The sequence below is a fragment of the Simochromis diagramma genome, unplaced genomic scaffold (assembly GCF_900408965.1).
Source record: "Simochromis diagramma unplaced genomic scaffold, fSimDia1.1 OVJJ01000618.1, whole genome shotgun sequence".
Taxonomy (NCBI): Eukaryota; Metazoa; Chordata; class Actinopteri; order Cichliformes; family Cichlidae; genus Simochromis; species Simochromis diagramma.
The window spans coordinates 9,280,221-9,296,165 of NW_024387423.1; the positions used below are offsets into that span (position 1 = coordinate 9,280,221).

The window sequence follows — 15,945 nt, forward strand, 5'->3', positions numbered from 1 at the left end:
CTCAACCCGGCGTCTCACTCCCCCGTCCGCACGCATTACAGCCGTGTGTTAGCAAGCTCAATTAAAGAAAGAAGACTAGCAGATGACCTCACCGCGGCAGCGGTGATTTAACACCGGCCATGAAGAAAAAGCGTTCCTCCCAAGCAGTTGGGGAGCCCGTGATTTGGAGTCGGCAGGAGCACACTTGATCTTCCCCAAGAGCAGTGCACCTCCCACGCCCTAACACTGAGGCCTCCCGACTCTCATCAGCCAGAGGAAATGTGTCTCTCTGGCTGGGCCCAGGTTTTACACAGCCCCTGAGAAATCACTCAACTTATCAACGGTGAGCTACTGTACCGTAAGGAGCTGGGTTAGCAGGGAGGGGGTCTGAGATGTAAACACCCCTAACTGCCGTAGACACAGTCTCCATTGTAAAGTGCTGAACTCTTCCCTCTGCTGCAATAGAAGCTTTACTAACTTCAGTGTGAGCCATGATATGATGGTTCTTTTTTGTTTGTTCTGCAATGAGGTTTTATGGGAAGACTCCAGTTGGCAGTCAGATCACCGTTGGAGCTCCCATTTTCACTCAGTGGCATGTTGGCTCTCACCTGCTTACAGCCTCACTTCTCCTACCTGGAATTAAGGCCAAATATCAGCGTGGTTTAGGGAATGGAGGCGAGAAGAGGCTGAAACACCCTTCTGCTAGGCGACTACGCCTTGTTGCATTGTTGACTCACTGTGGTAAACAACTCATAGTGGGGCTCTTGTAAAAGCAAAGATTTCAGACATTTCGTACTTACTCGCAGCCCGCTATCTGTACTTTATGAGCTAGAAAAATGCAGTCAAATGAGATCAGTGGGTACACAAATAGAATTTTATGAATACCTCGGTCTGAAGGATTACGTTTGTCTTGTTAGCTGAACTAATTAAGCCAAAAAAGAAAAAAAAGAAAAGAAAGCTTTAATGACAGCATGTTTTTGTCATATATTTTAAGGCGCACTTCTGGTGACATCGCTTCCTGTGACATATCTTGGTCTACATATGAAAAACACGGGTTACACAAACCTAAGCTACTATTCTGAGACTTATTTTTCTTGCCTTGGAAACCTATTCCTGCTGTTTATAGGTATTTTGCTGTGGTTGCGAGTAGAGTAGAGTAGAGTAGAGTAGAGCAGAGGCGATGTGTTGGCAGTGTGAGGCATTCGGGGCCTATGAGGCTGCTGCCGTGTGTCCTGTCTCATTAGCTGCTGCTGTGATGGGTGATATCATGAAATGTAACTGAATGCAGCACGCAGCAAAGGAACTACTGTTAATCAGAGAGCCAGATTTCTACCACCTGCCTCTCTGGGAAACAGAGGGCCCTTATTCCCTAAAATAAGAAAAACACAGAGTGCAAACCAGCCTTTGCTGATTTCTGACATTTGACATATGTGCTTTGGTTTCCTTGTGTTGCAAGGTAGTTTTTTAGATGGGAGCGTTGGTGGGGGGGGGGGGGATGATTGCGATTGTTTCCTCCTCAATTCAAAACTAGTGTGCTTTTTACTAACTGAAAACAGAATTGTTGTTGATCCTTCTTTCCTCCTTCCTTCGCTGCCCAACTCCCAACCCCCAGCAACAAAAGCGGAATTCTAGCCTTCCCGAGGATCTCTGTCCACCACCAGTGCTTCTGAAGGCAACTCAAAGCATTCTTCATGGAAACTTTTACACATCCTGGCAAGGTGCCCAGACCCCAGGACTCCGCAAAACCCCTAATGATGATTGAGCGTGCGTCCTCACTGCGCTGAAAACATGCTGAGTCGCTAACATTGGAGTGTGCCGCAAGGCTTCATTGGGGTGGGGGGCAGAAGACTGCAAGATTTGGGGGTTGAAGTGCCTAATGGGACTCACTAAAGCAGGGCTGCTCCTGTATGTTTAGACAGCATTAGTATGGTATACGTGCGTGCGTGTTTTTTCGCTATTAGTTGGTCGACTCGGCTTAGATGTGGAAGCACTGTAAGTGACATCGTGTGCTTTCACACCACTCCACCTCTGACCCGCTGGCCTTTTGGGAGCAGGTCAAGCTTCAGCTAATAGTATACAGAAAGAAAGGCTGTCTTGTGGTTAAGTGCAATGCCTAGAACATAGTCTCCTTCTACACATAGTGATATTGACGGGTACAAGAAAACGCGTGATGGCTTTTTTATTATTTATGGCCACAAAGAGGATGTGGATATTTTACTGTTATTGTTATTGCTGCCTTCTCATATTAGGAATCCCGTTTTCCTGGCAGCCCTTGACGTGGTGAAGTATAAGTAAAAGTTTGGGCTTGCTGCAGAAGTTTTACAGTCATGGGAAAAATTAATAGGTGGGTGCACTCTTGGCTTGGCCTTTAAGACCATCAAAGCTATGGATCAACAACTACACATCTGGGATCAGCAATAGATTAGCTTCAATTTCTTCTCATTAAGATTAAAAACCATTATTTTTACTCTGTGAATTGAGCAGCTTTGGCTCTTATTGCCCATTATCAGATACTACAGGCCTTACTAAGCACTTTAGAGAATATGCTGTTCGGTAAATATGAAGATCAACTTGTGGTATGAGCTGTGTAAGTGTAAGTAAATGCTTTGCTTGATCCCATGAGCTTGTTAATTGTAGTTATTTTCATAGCACTGGAAAAGATGATAGCATGCTGGTGATAAAAAATAAAAAATAATAGTAATAATACTACTAATAATAATCTTTAGACCCTGTCGCAGCACACAGCTGGATACATGAAGTAATTCTCTTAAAGCACATAACAGTGTGGTTAAACATGCTGATTTACAATCTGATGTGTAGGAGTTAAAATGGAGGTGCATTAATGGGACCCAGGGAATTCAGTGGTGTCCTTGCTGAAGAAAAATACATTTGCACTTGAGTGGAAGTCCTCTAGATTACCTTAGCTCTGTTTCCTTTTACATCTCTTTTATGTCTGTCCCGCTGGCTGAACATAAGAGCATGTAGATTCCTGGTTGTGATCATAATATATTTTTTGTAACACATTTTGAAACCCACTCAATTACAGACCCTATTGCCCAAGATTGCTCGCAGTTTAGCAAATGATTGGATCCAAGTGGTTACATATGACAGTGGCAATGGGGTTACCTTATTTGTGCTTTGATTTTAAGCTCTTTGTAAAACCATTGGGAATATTATTATAGTTCTGATAGACGCAGCAAGATGAATCTGTACGAATTCGATCCATTTATTACCGCAACAGGTTGGCTTTAATGCCTGTGTGTGTGTGTGTGTGTGTGTGTGTGTGTGCACCCCAAACCCTTGCAGCTGAGCCAGAGGATCTGGTCTGGTTTCAGTCGCTCCGTCATAATATCCACAGTCACCGAGAAAGAATGCGTCTGCTGAAAATGTGCAGCTAAATTATCTAAACAAATTGGGTTTCTTTTGTGTCTGGGATCTACACACGGACACATTTAGATGAAAGACTTTGATTCTGGTTTTGAATGGGTTTCGCGTTTCTTTTGCCAAATATCAGAAGTGCGTGACGCAGAACTGCTACCGTAAAGAACGGTGTCTTATTTTTTCTTCGTCGCGCACTGTGTGGCCTTCTGTGGAAGCATATTACCTGGCATCAATAGGAAAACGGACTTCGGCGAAGCATGCAATCAAATATAGCAGAGTAAAGCCACATGGCGCACTAGATGCATCCTTCTCCAGACTCATCTGAGTCTATTCATTAAGGCTATATTATTCCAGTTCATCGTATGTCATGTATTTCTTATAGTTTCTCCTGACACAGCCGTTTAGAGGCTCGGTTTATGTGGCTCACATTCTGAGGTTTAGGAAACACGTGCTGAAAAGCCACCGAGCCACACGGATCACAGCAGGTCAGGACTGAGACAGGGCCTGTGGCTTGGCTTGGGATCTTCCTGTGTATATCTGTGATCATAGAGCTACCACCTCATGCCAGACACTCTCATTACTGAATCGTAACATGACAAATGTCAGTGTGGTTGACGGCTCAGACTGGATGATTTCCGAGCAGGTCTCCTTCCTCCATAAAGCTCTGAAGGCTGCATTTAAGCTGTGAATTCAGCTGCGTCCAAGCTTTTATCTGTTCATTTTCTAGCTGACATTTTATGACACTCAAGGCTGTTTCAGTATACATCATCCGTGGGGAAAGGCGGGTTCATGCCAGTTGCACAACTCAAGCCTCCTCAGTGATCTCGGTGATTCGACTGGTATTTTGTTTTTTTATGACATAAACATTTTGTCCAGTCCACAATAATTCATCACCAACCTTAAAACACTGTTCCTCTGTGGAGATAGTGAGTCTTACTCTGAACACCACAAATGCTGCGCAGTCACAGAAACCATAAATTTGCCCTGAATCTTGGATATTTCCTCCTGGCATTAAATAATATGAGCACATGGAAAACTCATACAGTCCATACAAACACCCAAGAAGCACAACTGATTTAAAAGCAAGCATTTTTTTGTTTTAGTCTTTTAACAGGGAGGTCAGGGGTCAGGAACAACTCCTGGACAGCAGCCCAGGAGCTTAGAGAGGGTCTTGCCCGAGGATCTTAAATTTGAACGTAGAGTAGTAACCACAGTGAGATGCTTGCTCCTAGCATATGTATTTAGGGGATATAAATACCTGCGGCATCAGTAAACAGGAGCAGGTCTCCTTCCCAGACCACTTAATAACAGCTTCCCATCTCAAATCTGTTATGTCAGTGAAATTGTATCCTTTAGCGACGGATGTCAACAGAGAGGTTTGTTCCAGGCGGGTGGGATGGGGAAAGCCGTTGGGTTTTGCAACAGTTGGCAGAGTACACTGTCTCCTCTATGCACAAATGCTTCAGAAAGCAGAACGTGGGGGAGATAGTCAAAAAGACAAAACACAAGGATGGAGAAGGAGCATCAAGACAGAATTTATAAGAGGGTGGGAGATAAAGATTTAAACTTTGAAAGGAGAGAGTAGTAACACATAAAAGAATATAAGCCAAACGAGCATGGCCTTTCCTTTTACTAAGTTTAATGACAAATCACTGTAAATATACCGAGAGGAACAGACGCACATAATTTCATCCTTCTTCTTTTCTCTTCTTTTTTTCTAGCGCGCTCCTGTACTCATGAGGAGTTTATCAGAAGTTTCAGATTTTTTAGGCCAGGAGATGCTCATCATCCCCTCACATCCAGGAATATTCAGCGAGCATGTGGAGAAGCAGGTCAGCCATAGAAATAAAGTAGACAGAGACACAGACAGAGATGGAGGAGAAAGAGGGGAAAATCTGAGGTGGAAGAAAGTAGCATGTAATCTTGGTGATTTTCCCTGGCTTCCATCGCCCCTGTTCTTTACACACACACACACACGCAAACAGATGGACACTATGAGCTCTTTTCACAGCTAAAACTGTTATAACCAAGACACTGAAAGTCAAAGAAAGAAAAACACAACCAAAGTGAAAGATCACATTTTCTTCCTGCCCCAGCAGCGACCACTTGCAGAGAGCAGTGGGTGAATGGGTTTCTTTCATTGGAGGGGATGATCGTAACCGCTGAACTGTGAGTGTCCTGCTATTGACATATGACCCATGGAGGTTTTACACCTCAACTGGCCCCCCAATTCTCAGATTGTACTCAGCTGAGCCCAAAGCAACATGGTAACATAAAGGAAAATCCTTTGATTACTTATTTCCAAAAGCGTAAGAAAACCCTTTACTGTGGATTTTAGTGAAGCATTTTATTAAGCTTTGTGGTATTGAAAGATTATATAACAAAAGACAATTACTACTGTAAAGACACAGAAATTAAGTTCTTTATCGTCCCTCTGGATTCTTTGCTAGCTTTGTGTTCGCACAATGCTGTCTGTGCAGGTGCTTGCAACAAGCCAAAGTTGTGTTAGCTGTATAATGCATTTGTCTGTCATAGATACAGTTTGTATTTTACCTTTTCGGGCATTAAAAATAATGCCCATATTGCCAGTCCTAAAAGGTTGCAAACCACTCCAACATTTTCTTCCTACTGCAAATGAATTGAAATCAGCTGATTTTGAAGTGCAAGAAGAAAAAAAGGAAAGTTCCTTTATGTCTTTTGTGCATTATATTACTGCGTTACTGAAAAACGTAAAGTTTTCAGTAACGCTTGGAAAACATTAATCCCAACACTGGTTGTCAGCTGTGCAAATTCTTCATTTCACTTCGAAGAAATTCGAGATTCAAGATTCTTTCAAGGTTCAAAGAAAAGAAAATTCTGCCTACAGTTACACTTTGGGCTCTGAAAACGTAATCTGCTCGTTAGTGATGGTGAAGAGAGAAAGTTTCAATGAAGCGTTACTATAGAAATGTATTAGTAAGACTTTTTAATAATTTACCCTTCATACAGTGTGTAACTAATGACTTCATTAATTATTTATAGGTCATTTACTAATGTCTTGTAGGTTATAAGCTATTAATCTTTAGCTTTTGGGGTGCGCGGAAGAAGAAAAAAACTCTGTGGTAAACTGGCATTGGTAAATTTTTTATTAACCACTATTAAAGCCATTATCTACAATACTTTACAAAGAGTCTCCTGCTAGAGAGCGATGCTATTATTTTTCAGCCCTAGAAACTGCAAACATACTTTTCTGATAGACCCCACAGTTCCTGCTACTAGAGGACAAACTAATTCTTTCTGCTCATGTACTAAATCAGCCATGACGAATCTGCGGGGAGCTGGACTTGGAAAGCTCTGTGTCTAAGCTCTATGTGAATGAAAACATCACGTACACTTTAATTAGATCAGTTAGATTTACTGTAGGATGGAGTAGCAGCGCAGGCTCTCGTTTCTTTTAAGTTATTCAAGTGGAAGGTTCTCTCACCACCAACTGTTGAGTTTGTAAGATATTAAACACCGCGAACAGAAGCAGGTGAAGATGTGCGTCTGTGATTTACAGGTGGCCAACAATGTCTCCGACTCACCCACTGTCTGCGAAAGTGTAGCTGTCTTCACCTTCAGCTCTGAGACAGTCTGGGTTTCTTGACAGCTATACAGTCTCCAGATGGATGTACGCTTGTCTATGAAAATCAAAGCGAGGTCAAGGGTGTTGGAAAGGAGATAAGAGAATATTTGGCCACGATTGGCTCTCTCTACCTTCCAGCGAATAAATCCATGATGTGCCCCAAGGAGGGCCTCGCCCTCTGTGTCCTCTTGAGTATAGGCTTTAAAGCTACAGGGGCAATAGTTGGGGTGAGCAGACAGGGTGTTAATCAGATAACTCTCAGCTTCAGTAGAGATCACTAGAGCGCCACGGGGATGCTGAAAGAGAGAGGCCATGTTCCCGTGAGCAGCAGAAGCTTTTTAAGATTTAGTTAGCTTAGTATACTTTTCAGTGCCTTATCTCTCTACGCAAACCCGCCATCCAGCTCAGCAAGATCCTAGATAAGTGCAAATGTTGTTTTCATCAGAGCCTTCAAGCCAAAACAAACAATAAGACGCTGGGGTTGACAACAAATGTCCAACTTTAGCATGCCAAAAGCTAATGCGTTTTCATGGATGTCTAAAGAGACGGGTTAACTTAAGACCATGACTTGCTGCTACACCAAAACCAGTCATCCATCTATGATGAATAGCAAACAAAAAAGCTCGCAGTGAGGTAAGCCTTTTTGGACACAGAGAATATAATTTATATATAAACAGAAGAAAACAAGTCTGAAATCCCACATTTCAGCTGACAGGCAACAGGTGATTTAAAGTAGCCCACTACAAATGCAGTTGTAAATTGTATTATATGCAGGTGCACTGCCAAATTCTCACCCAAACGACTGCAGCCTACTTGAAGTATGATTGTTTCAATATGCTCATATTTTTAGACTCCGTTCCATAATTCAAAAAAAAAAAAGAAAGAAAGCTGTGAAATCCCGAGCCGTCTGCGGCAGGAGCATACGTTTCTAATTCCAAATCAATCACGGCGAGTTTATCAGATGGCCGAGTTATTTTACCATAAACCCATTGGTAATGAGCCATGCAAAGGGTTTTAATCTGTCTCCTTTCATATCTCAGCTGCTGAGATGTGCGAGTTTTGCTCGGTTTGGTGCAATTTTTTTCAGGCTTTGGTGTTTGCTTTATGCATTCATGCTCTGCTAGTTGCGTGAAACGGAGCTTTTGATTTCACATGATCTGTACACACAGAAGCTCTTTAGCGTGTTGCTTTTATGTTTGCTTTTGTTTGATAAACACTTTGATTGCTGTGTTTTGTTGTGGTATTCTTCCACGGTAACTTTTTTTTAAAGGCAATTTAACGCAATCAAGCGGACCCGTGCAATCAAAATAACAGAAAGCACTTTTTTGTGCTAAACATTCGAGCATCTGCGCCGCACTCGGCGACATCACCTGTCAATCGACTAGTGCGGCTCGTACTGCAGCATCCTTTTTTATCCTTCTTAAAAAGTGTAAAATGCTCGTGAACTATAACGCCGGACAAAGACTGTTATTCCTCGTGACGCACTTGTAACGCCTCACACGCCAAATTCAGAGAAGTCAGTGATGAGGGCACCAGAGAGTAGCTCCAACCATGTAAACACCTCCCCCTCATCCTCCCCAGAGAGCGACCTCAAGCGAGTACACCCAGGGCCTCCTGGGCCTGGGAGGAAATGAGAGGAGGAGGAGGGAAGTGAAAGGCTCACAAAGAGAGAGACAGAGTGAGGTGAGATAGGGAGCGGCAGAGCACACCAAACAAGATCAAAGACAAAGGTTCTGCGCCGCGGCGGCCAAAATAAGCATATCAGTGGTGGGGCTTTCAGTAAAAGTTGTTGTCTTTAGGGTTCTAATTTGGTATGCTGCTGTTTCATTGTTCTCCAGCCTCTCTAGTAAATTTTGGATACTTTTCGGTGACTGTGGGCTGAGGCAGGCAACCCTGAACTCTTCCGATTCGTCTGACTACAGAGAGCCATAAAGCATGCGCTCTGAAGGGAGAGGCGCATCGGAGACTCAGGTGGAGATTAGAGCCCAGCTCCACTTTGTCTCTCCACATGAGGCGCAGAGAGTATGTCATCATTATTTCTCAAGGCTGCTCCAGCTCTCTCATCCAACTGAGCCAGGAGTCCTTGTCTAAAAACAGCAGCAGACATATTGATTGGAAATCTGTTCAGCGACATCAGAGCACTTACTGTTTACACTCTATACTTTATTTCTTTTTTTTTGTGGCACTAAAAAAAATTTAAAAAATAGAAAGCTAATTTACTCCTTCTAATTCAATCTCATCAGTAGTGATTCAGTAGATTCATTCAAGGATGGGACAATGTGGAAGTGGGTGCACATGAAGCCAGGGGGTAAACTGAAACAAACAAAAAACAGCACAAGATTTAATACTTTTGTATTGAAATGATTTAAGCATACAACACACTATGACAAAATTGGTAAATCTGTCTATTTAAATGTATTGTAGTCTCAGAAAAACATGCACCGCAGAGACCTGATCCCTAAACAACAGAGTAGCTTTTCTCTAAATGGGAACACACTGACAACGTAATAAGATAATAGTGCTTTTTAACAGCAAAAGAATTGACACAGACCTTTTGCACTATTTTTACATCATCAAGGCTCCTCGTGTCTGCAGGCAGCACTCACTCGCAGACTGAGAGGTGAACTGTTGGTCAGAAATGCCTGTCTATAGCTTGCTTACTCTTAATCCACTCTTTGGCAGCTGAATAGCCCGGCAATCTTGTTGGGGGGAGGGGGAGGAAATAAAATCAAACTAAAAATAGTAAAGTGGGAGAGACAGAAATAAGACTTTTAGGGTTAGGCATGTGTCACCTACCATTACGCTCCTCATCTATTATTTCTCTCATGATTATCTCTAGCCATGACTCCACGTCCAAAATCAATGAAGTGAATTTCGTGGGATCGCTGTTCACCTCAGCAGTGTGAGGAGATCACCACACATCGGTGCTCTGCAGCTGTTGCAGGGCAGCTGTAAAAAAAACCTCAGTTCTCAGGGTAAACTCGGCTTTGTCTTAACCCCACCCCCTTTTTATTCTTCTCTCCAACTCCTCTGTCAGCTGAGGAGACTGAGCGATTCCACATGGGAAAGCCTGGGGCTTCACAGATCAGCCTAACTGTGGGGATGAAATATACTGTCTGTACATATCATCACATCATTAGGCCCAAAGGGATCCCTGCAATGGATTAGAAGCTGTCTACCTGCAAGGCTCAGATGAATTTATGAAGCACTTTATCACGATGAAGCATGAGCGGAACGCTTTGTCTCTTTCCATTTGTGTTTATCTGTGGGAATAAGGATCGCGTCTCCCTCGGTTTCGCTCGCTCTCTTTCACTTACTCCATGCTGAATTCTCTGTCTGTGTCATTTTATGCGCGTGTGCGTTCCGACCTTTCACCCCCCCCCCCTCCCTATTTTTGACACTGCTGGTGATTAGCACAAGATAAGTGACGCTGTGTCAGAGCCTCTCCGTCCAGCCGCTTGAGCTGTGTGTGGGAGGCAGCAAATTGTCCATTAAGTGTTTCTGCTGAGGCTGAGAGAAGATTTGATATAGTGGGGAAACAAAAGTAATATGTACCAGGAAATTCAATTGTCTCTCTCCGGCAAGTTTGAGCTTTAGTTCGGCTTCCCCACCAAATCAATTTCACATGAAAGTACGAGGTCAGATGAGGTTTAACTGTGAGTCCTCCTCGCAGCTAGTCTCCTTTTACTCACTCCGAGGTAGTGTACAGATTGGGTGGCGATTCGATTTTTGTGTGTTTACATGAAAGAACTTGTGTGACTCAGGCAAACTTCCTCACGTGCTGCCGAGAGTCTCGGGGCCACAATAGAAGGAAACTTCCTCTTCTCTCTCACAAAACCCAATGTGGTACTACAGGAGGTACGAGCAAACACAGGAAACAATCACCTTCGCTACAGTGTGAAGGTCCTTGACCCTAACACAGCTGCAGCTAGCACGTGTCGTGAAAGTAAGGGGAGTTCAGGAAGGTGCCCTCCACTTCTTCAGTATCAAGAGTCTTCGAGCGGCAGAGCAGAAGTCACTGCCAGGAACCTGTTGTTGCAATCTTAAGTACGGAGGTCACGTACGGAGGCCGGGGTGAGGTGAAGTCTCTTGCTCTCTCTCGCTGTCAGGTGTTTGCCAGTCAGGCCTGATTTGACTACAGGGGATCGTGTTTCGACAGCAGGAACCTCCAAGAGGCTCTCAGGCCTCGAGGCTCCGCATCTCTCCAGACCACAGGGCATCCTCTGTTCTCTAAGGAAGCCCGGCTGTTATCGAACCCCAGTGCACAGCACTATCCCGTAACAATGCTAACTAAATCCCCAGTGCAGTTCAGGTTCACACTGAACTCTTAGAAAAGCCAAATGAAGTCATATCAGGCGTGCTTGTATTACTGGATAAAAAGAAGCCAATTTGTAAGTAAGTAACAGTGAGGTATAGCAACTATGCTGTCGCTATATCAGTGCTTGTATATACTGTACCCTCCAAATTACATCAGCAGCAGAGTGAATATGATGTTTTTGCTACCTAAGCCATTGGATTGGATTCTTTAAAAGATGAAAGTAAAACATAACTACAGACCAGCTTTACTTTTTCTTCATTTATTGTGTCTTTATATGTAGGTAAAATAGTACATGTAGCCTCTGTTCTGAAAAGTAAAGCAAATCAGTGTGACCTAAACTTGTATTCATTCTAATGACCTTTCTGGTTGCAAAAAGAAGTCCAGCAAACACTCTCCTGATGAGTTTACGGTCTTAATCACAAATTACACAAATTAAGTCTAATTTAATACAATATAATGTTAATTTTGGAAATAATACGCCTAGTTAGAGAACCTTTGTGTGATTTAAGGCGTGGTCAATTTGTTATTCTAAAAGCTGCAGTCGTGTTAAATTTGCATATGCCGGTATATTCAGGATGTACACTAGAGCTGCCTCCATTACCGCCTTCTAGCAGGTTGAAAAACATCTTCCACGACAGTTGATACAGACTGGTTATTTTAGCGAGGTCAACGTTTATTCAGCCCGGAGTCACACCCAATGGAGGCAGGGATTTAGCAATTAGCCACTTTCCCTGCCAAGACACACTGGCAGGCCCTCACAAAGGTGAATTGTCCATAGAGCTGTTCACCTTGGCTGGCATCACAGTAAAGTGCAGTCATATTTTTGTGTCACTCTCACATCTGCCTGAAATAGATCTCCCAGCCACCCAGTCTGGAGTATAGGTCCTGACAGGTCCAGGCTGCGGTTTGCCGATTGCGTTGGCAGGGAAGCTTAATAAAGGATGCCACTCTGTTTAACTAAGCCTAGCAGGGCACGTGTTTTTTGTTTCCCTCGTTCTTTTTTTTCAGCAGGGGAATATTTGGAGCTCAGTTTTCCACTGTTTTTGTTTATTCACGAGAGGGTATCCTCCCAGCTTTCCATTATTAACCTGGGCAACTGAAAAAAAGAAAAAAAAAGTTTCCAGTGCTGTTGAGAGGGAAGCCAGGCCACTTTGCTTTCGTTATTGTAACATTACATGGAATCTTCTTTTTAACAATTGCATATAGCGATCACGAAAGTGGAAAAATAGCCTTCTGGCACTCTTTTTCAAAGGTTACACTTAGATTTACAAGGTTTGCTGAAGAAATCTTATAATCCACACTTGCCAGTCCACGTTGTGCAACAGAAGAATTTTTTAAGCCAAATTTCATTTAGAACTAAATGTTCCTCCGAATGCTTGACAACCTTCCCCACTGCTGCATATTTGTGGTTATCTAGTCACCTCAAGGACGGTAAGACAGAGTCAAAAATGTATTAAAGGAAAAACAGAGAGATAATTCTTTCTGGTTCATTTTTTCTCAAAAAAAAAAAAGATACATAAGCTCAGGACAGAAAAGTAAAAATAAAAGTCTTTAGCTAAAACTGGATCATTTCAACTAATTTTGTTTTTTTAAAAGATGCGTGACATGCGAGACCTTTGGTTCTCTCAAAAACATTACCTGTGAGTTTTCTTTAAAAGGTCTTTGTTTCCCAGAACTTGTCACAACTAAATAGTGACATGAGTATTAAGATGCTATAAATAGCATCTTGGTGTTGTCTTGTGGTGCAACAGTTGGCCACATCCTGCTTCTAAAATTCTCACGTTGCTGACAGAGTACATAAATGAAACACATGGGCCAGTGTTTTACCTTTCTTTTCTCTGTCACTATTTCTTCAGAATGGAACATCTTTGTGCTTGCCAATGGAAAGTATTAGTTGATAAAGGGCATCAAAATAACACTGCAGTTAATATGTGGGAGGAAGAGACGTCACGATTTTTTTCTTTTTCTTTTTTTGAACAGTGACTGAAATCAAGAAAAAGAAGCCACCACTTTTAATCTCAGAAATATGAATGATATATTTCTGCTGCTGAACCGTCGGGTTTTCCCACCTCTTCTTGAGAACTAGCTGGCGATGTTTTCTCACCTCTCTGTGATCATTTCGTTGTGCATACATGTGCTTGCACTTCCTTCGTGTCCTGCAATGGTGGATCTAAAAATAACCACAGCATGTAAATGCTTGTTTAGCCCGGAGCGGAACAGGGTTGAAAACAGCCAACACTGTTGGCACAGGTTGAGTTTTTCCAATGGGAGTTCCTCCTGTTCAGGGAGGGGAGTCCCAACCAACTTGTGTGTGTGTGTGTGCATGCTTGTTTGTGTGTGTGAAAAGGTGGGCGTTTGCATACATAAAACAAGGACAGTTATTATTGTAGAGCCTGTGTGTCTTTTAAATCAAACATTATTTATGTCTTCAGCCTTCTTTCCTTGGTGCTTCTGCCATTTGTTCTGCATGGATCAGTTCAGCAAAACATTTTTTTATTAGCACCTCAGCCATCAACATCACACTTAACTGAAATCAAGCAGCAGTTAAATGATATAGTACAAAAGGAGCTCCAAATAAGTTTTTCTCAGTTTTGTTTTTATCTTGATCTATGCTGATGCTTCATAATTCACCAAACAGTATGCAGTGATAACAAACACGGGCCCACTCTGAACTTCAAAGTGGGTGGACTTCCTGTCTCGGCTCCGATGGTGGTTCCAGCAGACTCAGACTGCATCGGCCTGTCTTATCAAGGCGAGCTCTGTGACTATGAGGCTTCTTGTTTTTGTCGAGCAACAGGTCTCAGGGTCCTCGCCATCTTCTCAGTCACTTCCCTCTGTTTTGCCAAAGAACACAGAGAAGATAAAGGCAGGGGACTGATCTCTGTCTGCCCGACTGTGGGAAAAGCGCGGGCACAGGAACTGGTGCAGGAAACACAAGACGATGACTAAAAACAGGGATATTCGCATGGAGCCGAAATGAGTTGTTAATGACATTGATATGTTTGGACTGTGGCTTCTGATGTCCATGATGTCCTGATGTCAAGTATGCAGTGTAGTGTTGCTGTCTGAGATGTTGTCATGTTTAAAGTTTAAAGAGTTCGCTAATAAGAAAACATTAGAGTAGCTAGGAAGACTTCAGCCAAAAGAGGATTTGCCAACACGTGTAATTTATATTTGACACTATGGCTCTGTCCTTCCATCATAACAGAGCAGGTATCCAAGGCAACAGACAGGTCACAGATTTGGGGCGGAGGGCGTTGCAAAGTGGCTTGCAGCGGGAATTGTATGCAGGATGCAGCTGAGTCATGAGGTGATACTGAAATCAGACGTTAGCAGATTATATACCAGGCTAACCTTAAAAAATATGAAAGTATGAACTCCCATATTTTCTGTGAAATGTATATGTTTTTTTCTTTCTACACTTAGACATTACTTGTTCCTAACCATGGTACTTTGACTTAACATAATAATTTGGAAATGTTTGATATACAAGCACAGAATTGAAATAATAAAGATCTCAAAACCGTTTATGGCGTTAGGATCTGTCGAGATTAGGTAATACAAACCGAGTGGGTCACTGTCTTGTCTTGTAATTGAGCTTTGTAGTAGCTGTTGTTGTTGGGTCTTTTTTCTTTTTTGTGGCAAAAATGAATAAAAACAAAAGTGATCAGCTACTGCACTTGGAGAAGTGGTGAGAGACTGATTTCAAAAGCCGCAAAAGCCAATATCCCCTGATCTTCACTCTATAAAATGAGTCATGCCCTAGAAAATAAACCTATTTTTTTAGCCTAGGTGATTTCTTCAGGGATTTACCTTCAGAAAGCCCCATCAAAGATATATGAGACATTTTAAAAAGATAGGTATTAACCATGAAAAGTAAGTATAGCTCTTGAATATCACTTGAAATCTGACTGGAGCATCTGGTCCCCTGAGGTTCTGGGGCTCTGACTCCAACCTTTGTCAGTGTTCAAACAAACAACCCCTCAAGGCCAGTATTTTCATGAAATGTAATAATGCTTTAGCGTGTCATTAAATGGCAGCAGTTAATAAAGATCTCCTCTTTCTCTTTTGTTTCCACAGTTAATGAGATCATCAGGAACGACCTCTCCAGCATCTCGGTGCACACTCACGCATAGACCATTTGAGTCTCCTGCAGCAGCAGCACATACACGTCCAAAAGCAGCATCAACAAACGAGGACAAAAACAGCCAGAGATCCAGATTATAAAGAATAAAAGTTTGACCAGGATCTCCCACCTAACTATCGATGCCACCCGCTCCTCTTCAGTCTCAGACTCTCTGCAGGCTCACATTGACAATCACTGGCAAGCTCCATTTGAATAAGCAGGTGAATGTTATATTTACAGAAACGAAAAAAGGGAAGTGATATATCAGGGGCAAAGTATACGATTACACTTGCCTTAATTCGCAGCTGATGTTTAGTGGACCAAACAACTCATAGAGACTGAGTTATTTTCTGTCGTTAACAAATGACAATCTTCATTTCGAGTGTGATCTGTACGTTAATGCATGGACAAGCTAATGGGACAATAAGTGTCAAGCTTCATCACTTTGGTTCATTTGTCTGCACAGTCAGTCCGCATCAACCAACTCGGTGCCTTACAGCAGTGCTATTGACAGCAAGCAGCAGCAGCAGTCAGGCA

The 15,945-nt window shown here is 42.6% G+C and overlaps 1 protein-coding gene across 2 annotated transcripts in view; it reads left to right on the plus strand.

The window, feature by feature from the left end:
* Nucleotides 1–15,647, plus strand: part of LOC120722185 (nuclear factor of activated T-cells, cytoplasmic 1-like) — a 59,364-nt gene extending 43,717 nt beyond the window's left edge. For both annotated transcript variants that reach the window (XM_040013065.1, XM_040013064.1), the window contains one exon: nt 15,363–15,647. In XM_040013065.1, coding sequence (XP_039868999.1) covers nt 15,363–15,418 — 56 coding nt within the window. In that variant the 3' untranslated portion in view covers nt 15,419–15,647. The remainder of the gene's footprint in view (nt 1–15,362) is intronic.
* The last annotated feature ends 298 nt before the right edge of the window (nt 15,648–15,945 follow it).